Source organism: Tympanuchus pallidicinctus, unplaced genomic scaffold (assembly GCF_026119805.1).
Source record: "Tympanuchus pallidicinctus isolate F22 unplaced genomic scaffold, pur_lepc_1.0 scaffold1, whole genome shotgun sequence".
In the NCBI taxonomy this organism is placed as follows: domain Eukaryota; kingdom Metazoa; phylum Chordata; class Aves; order Galliformes; family Phasianidae; genus Tympanuchus; species Tympanuchus pallidicinctus.
The window spans coordinates 73,852,530-73,867,397 of record NW_026294618.1 but is presented as its reverse complement, the minus strand read 5'-3'; the positions used below and the strand labels follow the sequence as shown (position 1 = coordinate 73,867,397).

Genomic DNA, 14,868 nt, shown 5'->3' with positions numbered 1-14,868 from the left:
TAACATTGAGAGATTTTTAAGAAAATTTTTGTTCTTTACTACTTTTCTGGTAAAGCTAGTGAGGAATATATCATATAGTTGGAGTCAACTATTTAAACGTTGTGTAATCTGAAACTTCTGAAGAGGAAAATGAGGCAAGACCATCAGGATAAAAGTGATTGCTGTTTTCACCTTTGGAGCAAGTATGTGAATGTCACAGTAGCCACCCACTAATGCTGATGTGAAATTACAGCTACAAAATGGGATGTCTAATAGCCAGTGATTAAGGAAAGTAAAGACTTTGTTGTTGTTGTTGTATCATTCTATCACCAAGAAAAAAAAAAATGCTTTCATGATGCCAGCACCTGGAGTAAGTGTCTATTTGCAGGAAATAGAAAACTGAGTTGCTTAAAATAAATTATCTAACTTCTAAAATGTTTTTCTGTCTTGTTTTGATATTCAAACAGTGGAAGCTCTACATTTGGGAACGCTGATGGCAGCACATGGTTATTTTTTTCCAATCTCAGACCATGTTCTAACACTAAAGGATGATGGCACATTTTATCGATTCCAGGTGAGTGTTTTTGAGATGTTCTTGACTTGTACAAAGGCAGGCACATGTTAAAGACCTCACACTAAGGTTTATAGTAAATTTTAACAATACTTTCTCTCTTATGTAACCTAGTAAATGGTAGCAATTCCTCTTAAAGTTAAAAATGGTAGAAGGATTTAATTTAAAAAATGAAGACAATATCTTGTACTAAGATGATAATGACCTTTTAAGCCCCTAGATTCAGTAAATGTGATAATGAAAACTGTAGAAGAATTTTGGAAGTGTAGTAAAGGAAATGAAATTATCTTGTAGACTATGATTCCTAAAATTGTCTTAATTTAGAGGGGGAGTTTTTTTTTCTTATTAAGCCTGTAGAAGAGATCTGATTAAAAATGAAGCGTAATGTAGATAGTCTTCCTTATGTGATGATTTCCATGTAGAATCAAAGAATCGTAGAATCAAAATCCTTAGAGTTAGGAAGGACTGTCAGAGGTCATCTTGTGCAACTCCTGTGCAACAAACAGACATGCTGAAGTAAATCAGGAGCCTGATCCAGCCTCGCTTTGGAAGTCTCCAGGAACAAGGCATCAATTGCATCACAGGGGAGCCTGTTCCAGTGCCTCACCACCCTCACTGTAAAAGTCTTTTTCCTTCTATTCAACCTAAGTCTACCCTCTTCGAGCTTCAAGTCATTTCCCCTTGTTCTATAACATCAGACCTTGCTAAAGAGTCTGTTCCTTTCTTTGCTGTAGCTCCCCTTTAGATACTGAAAGGCCACTGTCAGGTTACCTGAGAGCCTCGGTTACTTCTGCTGACTGTAGAGCCCCAACTCTCGCAGCTTGTCCTTGTAGGAGAGGTGTTCCATTCCTTTGATAATTTTTGTGGTCCTCGCTCCAACAAGTCAATGTCTCTCCTGTATTGAAAACTCCACATCTGAATGGAGTCCTCCAGGTGAGGCCTCACCAGTGCAGAGTAGAGCGGGAGGATCACCTCTGTTGACCTGCTGGCCATGAATCTTTTGATGCAGCTCAGGATACAGCTGGCTTTGTGAGCTGTGAGGGCACACTGCTGGATGACATCCAGCTTCCTGTCCACTAATACTCCCAGATCTTTTTTGGTAGGGCTGTGCTCAGTGCTTTCTTCCCCCAGCTTGTATTGGTAGAGAGGGTTGCCTCGACCCAGGTGCAAGATCTTACTCTTGGATATGTTGAACCTCATGAGGTTCACCTGGGCCCCCTGCTCAAGCCCATTTAGGCCGTTCTGGATGGCATCCCATCCTTCTGGTGTGTTGACTGCACCCTGGAGCTTGCTGTCATCAGCAATTGAGCTTGCTGAGGCTGCATTCAGCTGCTCTGTCAGTGTCACTGAAGAAGATATTAAAGAGTATTGGTCTCAGCACTGTTCCCTGTGGGACACCACATTTTTAAATGAGAGGGATGGCGTATGGATGAAGGGGCTTACTGCTGAAGGAAAGGGGTTAATGTGGTTGTGAAGTAAGCAAAAAGTGGAAAGAAATCATGAAATAGATAAGGCTTCAGTTTCTGGCTCTTCCCCATAAGCAGTGGTAAGGAGGACAAAGTATCTGAGAATTTCCTTTGCAAAGAATAGGACAAATAGGGGTGCTGAGCATTGAATTCTGTATTGCTACTAGTGTAGTAATGTTTCAAACATGAGAAAACATCACCTCTGCTAGCATGATATTTCTTTTGAAGGAAAGTGCAGGTGAATATTAGTTGCACTGTGGACAGCTGAGAGTATAAGAGTATAACTGAGCTATACGTGTTCCCCATTCACTTCATTTTTAATGTTCCAAAGGATGACGCATTCACTCCTAACAGTAAAATTACTTCCAGTTTGTTTTAAACAAGCTACTGTTGTATAAAAGAAGCTAAAAGCAGTAGCAATTGTGCTTTATTTGCACAAATGCCCTTCTACAGGCAAAATTATGCTTTTTCAGTTATTACTCTTGCAACCACGGTGGCTGTAAAATTTTAGCTTTATCTTCTCTTTTAAACAATGTGGCTTTAGAAATAAACAATCCTAATCATTCTTTTTACTTACTTTGTTTTAATTGGGTCAGTTCCTGCTATAGCAATTTAACTCAAAGGGGATAGATCTAAATATTATTTACCTTACATGGAGAGAGGTGAGCTTTTGTGTCAACAAAGCAAAGTGGAAGCTTAGGTTTAGTGATACTTTTTGAACCACTCTGAACGTAAGGCATATTGCCTTTGCATGTTATTTAAAGCTGGGGCCAAAGAATATCTACTACCTACCTTCCTGCACTCAAAGGCTAATATGTATGAGGGGTTTAAATAAGAAGAGCAAGGTGCACCTTGGAAAGATCTTCTAGGGACCAGGCATTACCCACTGAGTGCATTTCATCACTATCCACATAGCTGATAATATGGCTGACCTGGTGAGGAATGCTTGATTTAACCTTTCAGCTGCTATGCTTCTGTAATTGCTTCCTGGGGAAAGAGTGTAGTGTTTTTTTTTTTGTTGTTTTTGTTTTTTGTTTTTTGTTTTTTTTTTTTGTTTTTTTTTTTTTTTTACAAACTACATACTCAGTATAGGGTCTTTTAACATTCATAATGAAAGTAGTGTTTTTTAATACTTCTTGTTTTTTAAACCAACTCCTAGAATATTCAGGCTTTTGGTAATCACGCGTTTTTTAAGAGATTGAATTTTCAGAGATAAGGCTCAGGTTCTGTTATTTTATGACTTTTAAGTTTGGAGGCATACATAGGTGAGAACAAATGTGGAAATGGGAACAAAACTTTTTGTTGTGAAAGTTTGATTCTGGTGAAGATAGTAGCAAAATTCATGGTTTTGGCAAGATGGTTTCATCTGTGATGTCTTCTACCACTGTGACACTTTATTTGATGAATACATTTAACTCTCCAACTTTGTTTTTCCTGTATCTGTAGTGGAAATTATATATAGCAGTCATTGTAGGGATCTTTTAATATCTGTTGCAAAACAGTGTTACTGCCAACATCACTGAGTCACCCTGCTCAGCTAACCACCTCAGGACTCAGTCATAATCTGGTGTCTGTTTGTTTAAGTTATGTTTGAATATCTCAGTTCTCTAGCTATTGTCCACTGTCTTGTTGGATCATCTGTGCCTTGAGAGAAGCATTTTATTGGAAGTCAAGTTTTGCAATAAAAAAGAAGTTATCTTATCCACACTTGACAGATTTTGTTTGGAAATTGCAAGTGCAAGAACTAATTCGTTGTCTCTTCAGTTCATATGCAGCATATGCAGGTGCAGTTGAGATTTCAAAGAGGGAAAAATCATTTCAAAACCATTTGTCTTCCTGACTCAGTGCCCTTTTTTCTCTTTTTTTTAAATCTGCTCAGGCACACTTTTACATCCTGTGATTCTTTGAGAAAAATCTTCTTTCTTTGAAGGTGATAAAACACTGAAATGGGCTGCCCAGAGAGGTTGTGGAGTTTTCTCTGGAGATCTGCCTGGATGCTTTCCTTTGTAGCTGACTGTAGAGATTAGCAGGGAAGCTAGACAAGATGATCTCCAGAGGCCCATTCCAAGCCCTATGATTCTGTGTTTTTTTGTAATATGTGAAGTAAGGTTTATGGGTGATTTGAATATTCCTCCCATGTTCCAGTTACTGAATTAAAGAAAATGTCATGGAGTGGAGCAGCTTCAGAAACAATTCTTTTTACTACTATCAGCAATGGTAGCTGAAAGATGCTTAATGGTTTATTTCTGCAGTAATACAGTTTAATGCATAAAAATTAATCATGCTCTATAAAGGCTGACAGGCAACACTAATTTTTCACAAGTTGCTGTTTCATTATTTCAAATATTACTATTGATTAATTTAACAGTAAAGCCAAAACAGATCTATTTGTTTTATCACAAGATGTCTCACCATGCATAACAGCCACTTCTAACAAATTGTTTTGCGTGGAATAGGCACTATGTTATGAGATTTTGTTTCATGTGACTTTATTAAAAGGAGGATTATGGATTTCTGTGGTTCATATTGGCTTATAAGTCTATACTTCAAGAGAAACAGAGTGCTTTTTTTCTTGAGTGCAAAACCAGTGCTCTGCCAATGGTCACGAAGAACCTTATGACAGCCTGTTCTGTCCAGAGTGCTTAACTGGTTCCACGGTAGCACATATTGTTTTTGGTAAGCCTCTTTTCTCTAGCTGCTTACTGGTTGCTTATTCAAATTGCAGATAAAGTTAAACAAAGTGCCTTATCAGTGCATACTGATAAAAACTGGCAGCGTTGTTTCTGCCTGCACTGATAAACAGTACTTGAGTTTCTCCAAACTGTTCTACCACCCACCTTCCTTCCGGCTATAAGTGGGATGTCATGGCAAAATGACAAGTGTTCCCTCTTTAATACTTGTTCATGACGAACTGCTTCACATTTCCTGCTGAGGAAAAGTAAAATTCCATCAGGTTTTCTACATTTCACAAAGAAAGCTAGTTGATATTTTATAATTTTGCCTTTGAAAATGGTCATGTGGTATAAAATATTGTAACTGAACATCTGAAACCCTCCTGGGGAAGGTGTTTGCCTATGCAGATTTCTAGATCTTGAGACAAGGTACATTGGTTGTGTAATGATTGTATTATAGGAATATGTGGTACTTAATGGATGTTGTAATAATACTACAATATTCTCTGAATATAATTTGTAAGAAATAGTTAAACCAATCTTTGTTAGCATTCCCCAGGTACAGATAAGTTCATTTATGTGGGCAAAGTCTCCTTGCATGGCTCTAGGGCTGTTTTAGTAGGTCAGAGAGAGCAGCCAGCTTTCCTCTTTGCACACACTTGCTCTTCTCATTCCTAACCTCATTCCTTGAGACCAGAGATCTTTCTATTGATATTTTCTTACTTCCTAGTCTTTCTTTGTTGAGTAAGGTAAAAGCATTGTCACACAGTCTTCATAGATACACTCTCCAGCAAATTCTTCTATGGAGTTATTAGATATCTGGATTGTGAAACTACGTAAAGATTTCTGGAACAGAAGAGAAAAATGGGAACTCTTCCCTTATGTTACAGAAGTGGAGGAAAGCAGCCATGTGTTATGTGCATGAACTGAAAAACATAAGATGTAAGGGACAAAGTAATACTCCAGACGTCTGTTGTGTTTTCTTGATGTTTGGTTACTTGTTTTTTTTTGTTTTTGTTTTTTTTTTTCTAGAAAAATTAGGGTTTTTAATCGCCATAGAACCATAGAATGGTGTGGGTTGGAAGAAATATTAAAAATATCTAGTTTCAAATCCCCTGCCACAGGCAAACTTGCCATCCACTAGATCTGTCTGCCCAGGATCCTTGTCCAACCTTGCCTTGAATACTTCCTGGAATGGACCATGCACAGTTTCTCTGGGTAACCTGTTCTACTACCTCACCACCCTCTGAGTACAAAAAAAACAATTCCAACTGACATCCAAATCTAAATCTCCCCTCTTTTATCTTGGAGCCATTCCCTCTTGTCTTGTTGCTGTCAGACTGTGGGTCTCTGTCTTGAGACCCTCAGTCTCCATCTTTGTGCTGGCAGGAGCCTGTGTGGCACTGAGGCTGAGGACTATAGCTGGAGAGCAGAGATAGCAAGGATCTACCTGGTGCATCACACAGCCAGCCTGAATATGGCTCATTGACACCCATTCCCATGAAAGCAGAATGTATTCTAATTACTGAATTGTACTATTGTGGAAGTCTTGTGATAAGGTATCTCTTTGGATCTTTTCCCAGCTAGCTTTTCTTCTATTATAACCACTTTTCAAGAAGCATTCCACTTTATCCATTGTGCATGACAGATGGCAAGGTAGATTAAGACCAGAACTTCATGATTGATAATACCAAACAGTTAAGCAAGAAAACGTTGCATACATCTTTGGGAAAATGTCAGTCATTTCATCTATACACAAGTTTATTGTTGTTTTTTTTTTTTTTTTTTTTTCACAGAAACAAAGAATTATAAAAGTTCTTTAATAGAATCTGACTTGATATCAAGTTCCATTACCAGTATTTATGCTATTTTAAGTGTGGGTTTTGGATTTTCTTTCTAAGTTTTAATCTTGCCCTCTATTGTCTTTTTTTTTTATGCCAGGCCTTAGGAGAATTTCTCTCATCTTTACCTCCACCAGTGCCATTTCCTGCATTGAAAGTGAATAACAGTTATCTAATCTTTGTTTTGTGCTTTGTTTTCTATGAATAAACCGACAGCTTACTCATGTGAAAATATGATTTCTGTTCTGCATTCTGTTAGGTATTTTATCAGGCCTCAATCTGATCTCATATAGTATTTTTTTCTTCCTTTTTTTTTTTTTTTCTCCTTGTACTTTATCCTGTAGTCTTGTCTTCATATCAAAATTAATTTGGGGCATATTCATGTGGCTGGTTGTGAGGAGACTTGAACTTTGTTCCCACTAGGAGCCTGCTGGCTTGAGGCTAGCCCTGGCCACCTTGCAGTACATTGCTGTTGAGCTGTGCTTCTCAGCAGGTCCCAGTGAATGTATTCAAGCACTATGCAGACAAGGTCACAGCTTGCAGCTGGGAGGCTGCTTGTGCCTGCCTAGTTGAGAGCTGCAACAAGGAGACCTCATACCTGCTTTTTATTCCCTGGCGGAAAGGTTCTTGTCTTTCACAGTCACTTTCCTTTTGGAGGCTCAAACAAGGAACACGTTTCTGTGCTTATATGTACTGTTATGTGAACCCCTTTCCCATGTTGCAGTATTTTCTTTGTGGTTCTTTTGGCTAACCTTACAACACATTATAAAATCTTCTATAGGGATTTATTATGTACTTTGCTAATTAAAGTGTATGTTTTATCTTATTGTTTTTATCTCCAAAGGGATGATGGCACGGGAGTTCTTAGACTCCTCCTTACAAGCATACATATTCTTATTTGCTTTCTGAATGATTTTTTTTTGAGTTTAGCTAGTTGGAGATTGCTGGTGTGATTTTACTGGTTTGTCTCTGTGCTTTCTCTCTAAAGGTAACTGAACACTTAGTAAGGTCTCTTTCCATAACTGTGATCTCCCTTCCTCCTCTTCATCCCTCAGTTAAGTTTCCCAAGGGACCTTGCATGCCTAACATAAGCTCTGCAAAGAGACTTTCTTTGACACTGGCTCATAATGTAATGGGTTTGGGTTAAATTCAGAAGACAATTTATTTTTCAAGTATCATCGGGGGGGGGTGGGGGGGGGGGGATTGTTCATCTAATTTCTAAATAGAAATCCAAAGTTCTTATGGGAATTTTGCAACTATTTTCACAATCATAAGAATCTTTGACTTTCTACTAATGAAAAGGCTCTTTTGCTGTATCTTTTTCTAGCCCTGCTCCAGCATAGCTTGCTTCTGTTTCACAAACAATATCTGAACTCTAGCCAGTTTCAGCTCAGAGCCTCACCAGAGTGGGTGAGGTTTCTACATACTTGATATTTCCCCTTGTTGGATTCTTCCTTGATAAGTTTAGTTGGACAAATGAAAGCAGATTTTGTTGAGCTTTTCCTCTTAGGTGCCTCCTAAAATGCAATTTGTGTCAAAGGAAGGAGTGCTCTCTCTCCCCAGGTCTGAAAACTTAAATAAAAGTAACTTTATGCTTTATGTGATTTATATGGTTAGATTATTTTTATACCTTCTTGCTTCTCAAGTGTTTTCTGACTGCTACTATTTATTGCTGAGGAGTTTACTTTCTATTTCCATCTGTCCTTATAGTGCTCACTTCTAGTGGCACAATGAAGGAATAGTTTGTAGGAAGAATGACTTATTGCTTCTCCATTAGAGAGAAAGAAAAACTGGCAAGAAACTTGTCTCAACCTTCAAAGTTAGTTTGTGATTTTATTTTTTCATCCTTTAGCTCATTGTTATTACTTAGTAAAAAGCAAGTCTTAAATTGCAGTTATTAAAGTTGATAGGCCATTTTTACAATGGAGAGATTTTTCACAATGTATGTTTAACCTGATAGTAGGTGTAAATGTGTCACCCTTCAGTCTTGTTGATTTCTGGATAAACATTAAAACAATTTCAAGATAAGTGGGCAGCAAGAGGTTTCCATTTGTGTAGCTGAGGGATCTTTGAGGAAAAAACAACAGGAAAGAGAGAGTGAAGCAGAAAGTGAGCCCAAGGAGGTATCAGTAGTTTGAAATACATCTGCTCTTACTAGTCCACATATATTTAGTTAGGTTAAGACAACTTAACAAATCATATGTAATTCTTGTGGGCAGATATTTATACTTAATGCGTTATTTTATATATATCACAATCATTTAAATTTTCACTAGAAAGTTAGGTTTTTAAAAATTAAGTTCTTGGTGTGAAAAATCCTTGTATTGTTTTATATTCTTCATTTGATAGACAAGAAATGTTTTAGCAATGCAATTTGCAGTTTTCATTATCAGTGTTAAACTAGTTATTGGCTTTCCATTAAGAAATCATATTTTAAATGATGTTACATACTTAGAAAAAAAGTAGATTTCCATAAATGAAAACAAATTTGAGAACTCTGAAGACCAGATATGCTAACTAACATTTTTTAACAAATAGCTAGAAAACAGTACTGAATATTAACATACAACAAAGAAAACTCTCCACAATGAAGAACGCAGTGTGTCCAAAAGTATGCTCCATCTTTTCTGCTTCTAAAACCGATTCTTAGGTCATGTGATGAGTATGTTGCTAGGGAAGATGGAAAAAATACCTCACTACATAACCTTGTTTTTTGTTCCCTTAACTTTAAAAATAAAAAGAACACATTGTTCTTCTTTTCAATGCCATTCTGACACTAGTGCAAAAAATGAGCATACAAAAGTAATTTTCTATTTTGATGCCTATTTCAAAATCATCACGTTAATATTATAGTAGATCTGCCAAAAATGTGAATCAATTTTGAGAAATTGTATCAATCCAAGAACTGTATAATGCTTGCATTGTCTAACTTGAATTCCCTACTTTTTTGTTTTGTCTATAGACGCCCTATTTTTGGCCTTCAAATTGTTGGGAGCCGGAAAACACAGACTATGGTCAGTGTGGAAATCTTTCCTCTTTATTTTGGGAATTATGTATTATATAAATGAACATATCGTTGCAGTCTATCTTGTTTAATCATTCCACTGTTAAAAGCGTAATTAATGTCATGTAATTCCTGTGCAATACTTGCTGATATTGAAACAAATATGTTGTTACCCTTTTCAAAGTTTATTAAAGCAGAAGTCAGATTTGGTGTTAATTTGATGGGGGGAAAAAATAATCCCCAAAGGGCATCCAATCTATTTTACTATTTATATTTTCTATTTGTGTCAGGAAGTGTAATCACTTGCAATGATAAAGTCTTAGTGCAGCAGTACACATTTTATTGATAGTTCTGCAATAGTTGTTCTCAGATTTGGACCCAAAAATGTAATGAGTTTAGGTCTCTTATTTTTGATATGTGACATGTAAAATTATTTGCTATAGTTCTAATATGAAGTGCATTAGAAAATACCTTGTTTGCTTCCCTATTTTTTGGTTTCCTATTCATAACTTGCATGCAACAGTTACTGATGTGCACTTAGACTTGCAAAAAATCCTTAGGCTAAGCTTTTCAAAAACTGATAACCATATTGAAATATCTCTGTACAGCAAACAATAACCTAGTTTTTTCATTAAAAAAATTATCTATGTAGTTTCCATTCCAGTGCAGGCTGTAAGTACTCACTTCATCTGACGGCAGAGTCACTTATTTAGGGTACTAAGCACATACATGATGGCTTACCTTTAAAAACAAACAAAAAATCAAAAATCTTTTGGAAATTTAGGTAGGTTTTCACTTGTAAGGTAAATTCCGTCTCAGTGCTTGGGAGCTGAAAACTGTAGGGTTGTTGTAAGGATATGTCCTGTTTTCAGCTGGGACAGAGCTGATTTTCTTCATTTTGTCTGGTATGATATTGAGTTTTGATTTTGTCCTGGTTTATCAGTATTCCATGTTAGGAGAAAAATAATGTTTAAACACACCAATGTTTTAGTTGTTGCTTAGCAGTGCTGTACAGAGCCAAAAGCATTTCAGTTTCTCAGCTTTTTTTGTTGTCCTGTCAGCAAAAAGACTGGAGGGCACAAATCGCTGCACAGAAACAGGTCAGCTAACCTAAACTGACTGAAGAGACAATCCTCTGTGTATTGAAAGGGGCAGGAAAACCCATTTCATAAATACATGGCTGAGAGGCTGGTGCAATTGCAAACACTTTATTTTATTTATTTATTTATTTATTTATTACTGTGGGGCGGTTTACTCAGCCTGATGTCTGTTGATGGATCGCACCTGTCTCAAAGCAGGAAACAGATCCTAGCCCTAGAACTGGCAGGGTTTGTTGAGAGGGCTTTAAACGACTTATGAAGGGGGAAGGGGATAAAACCAGGCCTCCTAGAGAGGAGTCTAGGGGAATAATGACAGGACTAGAGATGAGGCAAGCTGCTCAGCTGAAGTGCATCTGCACTAGTGCAAGCAGGAGGAGCTGGAAGCCATATTGCAGCACACAAGCTATGACTTAGTTGCCATTATGGTAACTCCTGAAGTGCTGCAGTGGAGGGCAACAAGCTCTTCAGAAGGGACAGGTAAAGAAAGAGGGGTGGTGATATGGCTCTCCATGCTAAAGAGTGTTTTGATGTTGAGCTTAGGGCTAGAATGATATGGTTGAATCACCATGTGGAAGGATCACGGTGAGGACCAACAGGGTGGGCACCTTGATGGAGGTCTGTTATAGACCACCTAACCAGGATAAAGAGTCTTATGGGGCATTCTACAAACAGCTGGCAGAAGTTGTGTGATTGACAGCCCTTGTTCTCATAAGAACTTCAACTTCCTAGCTATATTCTGGAAATACAGTACAGCGCAGAACAAGCAGAAGTTAACTTCTTGACGCAGCTGATAAGAGAACCTACCAGTGGACATGCCCTGTCAGACCTGCTGTTCACAAACAGAAGTGGACTAGTTGGAGATGGAGAGGCCAGGATCTGTCTTGGACAGAGTGACCATGAGGTGGTAGAGTTTTCAATTCTTGGTAAAGTCAGGACTGGGGGCAGCAAGACTACTACCTTGGACTACAACACTGGAACATGTTGCCCAAGGAGATTGTGGATGTCTCATCCCTGGAGGCATTCAAAACCAGGCTGGATGTGGCTCTGGGCAGCCTGGTCTAGTGGTTTGCAACCCTGCACATAGCAGATGATCATCATTGTCCTTTTCAACCCAGGTCATTCTATGATTCTATGACTTCCGCAGGGTGGACTTTGAACTGTTCAGGACGCTGGTAGGGAGAGTTCCTTGGGATTCAGTCCTGAAGGATAAAGGGAAGGAAAGCGGGTAGCTCTCAAGAAGGAGAGCTAATGGTGCTCTCCCTTGAGCTCTCCTCAAGAAGGAGAGCTAAAGGAGGTCCTAAAGGTGCAGGAGCAGGCTGTCCCCCTGAGCTGCAAGGTGAGCTAGAAGGGAAGAAGACCAGCATGGATGAACTGGGAGCTTTTCCTGAGGTTCCAGGAGAAAAAGAGAATCTACCTCCTGTGGAAGAAGGGATGGACAATTTGGGGAGAGTATAAAGAACTTGTTAGGATGTGCAGGGAGAAAATTAGAAAGGCAAAAGCCCAGCTTGACCAGCTTTACCCCAACTTGGCTGTTGAGGGAAGAGAGGAAAAAAAAAACTTTTTTATGATGTATTAGCAGTAAGAGGAGGACTTAGGAGAGCCTTCATCTTTTACTGAATACTGCAGAGATTGTGACCACTGAGGATAAAGAAGGTGTTGAGAACCTCAGCCTTTCCTTACATCTGTCTTTAAAATTCATACCAGTTATCACTGGGATACTCTACCCTCTGGCCTGGAAGTCTTGGGTGAGGAGCAGAATAAACTTTCCACTATTCATAGTTTTTATTTCAAACTACCGGTTCTGCTTGCTAGATTGAACCTCAAGATGATGGATGGTTCCCATGGACGCTTCTTGCTTTTCCAGAGCTCACAAAATTTGATTTAAAATGTGCTGCTACATAAAACAATTTCAAACTGAGACTCTCAGCAGAGATGAGTACCTTCAAGGGAGAGTTCGAAAAATGTACCAGTTTCCTCATCCTATAGAATGAGAAAAATATTAATCTTATAAAATGCTGATATTTGAAGATTTCCTGCAAGTAGTTATCAAAGGCTATGAAGGAAGTATAGTTCATACTGCACCTGAGTGATTAGCCACTGCATATGAGGGAGTTAATCACTGAAGGAGGAATACTTGATTTACTAGTTATTAAAATGTTTTTTCTTTTCTTGAAAGTTATTTGTTTTCCTCACAGGAGCCCTTCAATGTAGTCTCCTAATGTTAAATACCAGAAAGTAATTTGCTGTAATTCTAAGAGACATTTGAGTTCTTCAGCTGTAGTGTGTATGACATTACTGGGGGAATTTGAATAAGCATATACTTAACACACCTGAACTCATGGTTAGTCTGAGGAGATTTCCTTTTATGTCCTTTAATGAAAATTGTAAGAAACTAACTTTCTAGATGTAGCTTATTACTGGACTGATTGCCCAGTCCAATAATCCAATATATCGAATAGTCCAATATATCGAACAGAATTACGTGTACAAGTTTGTGAACAGAATTCTGATATAAACTGTGTAGTCTTTTTCATGTCAGAAATACAGAATTTAACTTGAGATCAGATTCTAACCCTCATTGAGCAGTAAGACTACTGGCTTGAGAGCCCTTGAGATTCAGTGTAAGACCAGTATAATAATTTCCAGTTGGTGAATTTAAGTTCTGTTCCAGTGGGGTGAAGGAAGGAAAAGCCCCAACCCTGCCATCTCATTGCTCCCTTCAAATCATGAGACAAAGATGAAAGCCTGTAAGAAATCTGCCCAGTGATTGCACTGGATCTAACTGTGGAATCTGTGTGTTGCCAGAAATGACTAAGGCTAGAGCATTAACAGGAAAGTAGTCTTTTAAGGCTACTTTTCAATAACATTTTTATTGGGTTTGCATCTTCCCAAACTCAGAAGTTAGCCTTTGTTTTGTAGCCTGAGGTTTTTTTGTTTTTTTTTTTTCCCTAATGGCTTTCTGTAAATAGAAAAGACAGGGGGAGAACAGAATACAGCTGTTTGCAGAAAGGATCACATCTCTGTTGTAAACAAATGGTCATTAGAAGAATAAAGAAAACTCAAATAAATAATATTCTAAAACCCAAAGAAGGATAGAAATGATTTGATGACTTTAAATTTCATCACAAACACACTCCAACAAGGTTCTGCAGATTTTTCACAGTAATTGTTACCTACTAGAAAATAAAATAGATTTTTTTCTATTGCAGGTACATAAATGCATTTAGTACTTGTCACATATTACAGTGCTGTGCATTGATTCTGTTTTCATGGGTATATCCTGAACAAACTTGAATTTCTGCCTCCTAAAACAAATTAATGGCAGGAATTAGGTGTTTTTGAAACGAGAAAACAAAACAAAAAATCTACTTTCTGTGTAATCTTCCTATATCAAAGAAAACAAAAAAAAAAACCAAAAAAAAACAACACTTTCAATGGGACTGATCTAATTTTGCAAGTCTATTAAAGCACACTACAGCTTTATTTTAATTTAAAAACTATGCCCCGCCCTTGATGTTTACTCACCTATAACTGGACTGCAGTCCAGAATATAAAATACAGCCAGAAAATATTTAATCTTTAATTAGAAATGAAACGAGTTAGAGCACATGATAGTTTATTACTGAAGCTAACTAAAAAAATAAATATCCTTACTACTTTATGAAGCGTGTTATCATCTCTGAGATAATATTGGTTGCCCTATATTAGCTTGTAAAAGAAAAGGCATTCATTAAAAATATATATGGAGAAAATGTGGGAAAAAACAGTGTTCCAAAATTTCAAGAAACTTCAAGCTAGTTCTACTCATAAACAATAGTGCATTGCTGTGTCTCAGTGACTAAAACAGGGCTTGGATTAATATAACAGATACAAAAGTGGAAGTGCGCAGCCTTGGTTTTGATTTTAACTATCAAAGTAGTGACTGTAATTCTGAGACCACTGCTTAGAAAACATTAACATTCACAAATTGCAGAAAATCTCCTCCTGAAAATCATGCTGTAGGATATCTTAGGATAGATATATTGTAAATATTTTTTTTTAAATTTGAATTATTTTATTCTGTCTGTCGAAGACACCCATTTTAATGCCATATGTCTTGGAGTCCACCCATGCAGGGCATGTTGTTCCGTGCAGAATCTCATTGGTTTCAGTGGGATCTTATTGGTGAAAATAATTATGTGCATCTCACATTTTTAGCATTTGTGTTTCTGTTTGCTTGTTTTTAAAAAAATGAT

General features: G+C 37.6%; 1 protein-coding gene across 8 annotated transcripts in view; it reads left to right on the top strand.

Annotated features, from left to right (window-relative positions):
• The window catches only part of RGS7 (regulator of G protein signaling 7), a 231,725-nt gene that overhangs the window by 151,594 nt on the left and 65,263 nt on the right, over positions 1–14,868 (top strand). For all 8 annotated transcript variants that reach the window (XM_052701782.1, XM_052701775.1, XM_052701793.1 and 5 more), the window contains 2 exons: positions 447–553; positions 9,492–9,543. In XM_052701782.1, coding sequence (XP_052557742.1) covers positions 447–553; positions 9,492–9,543 — 159 coding nt within the window. The remainder of the gene's footprint in view (positions 1–446; positions 554–9,491; positions 9,544–14,868) is intronic.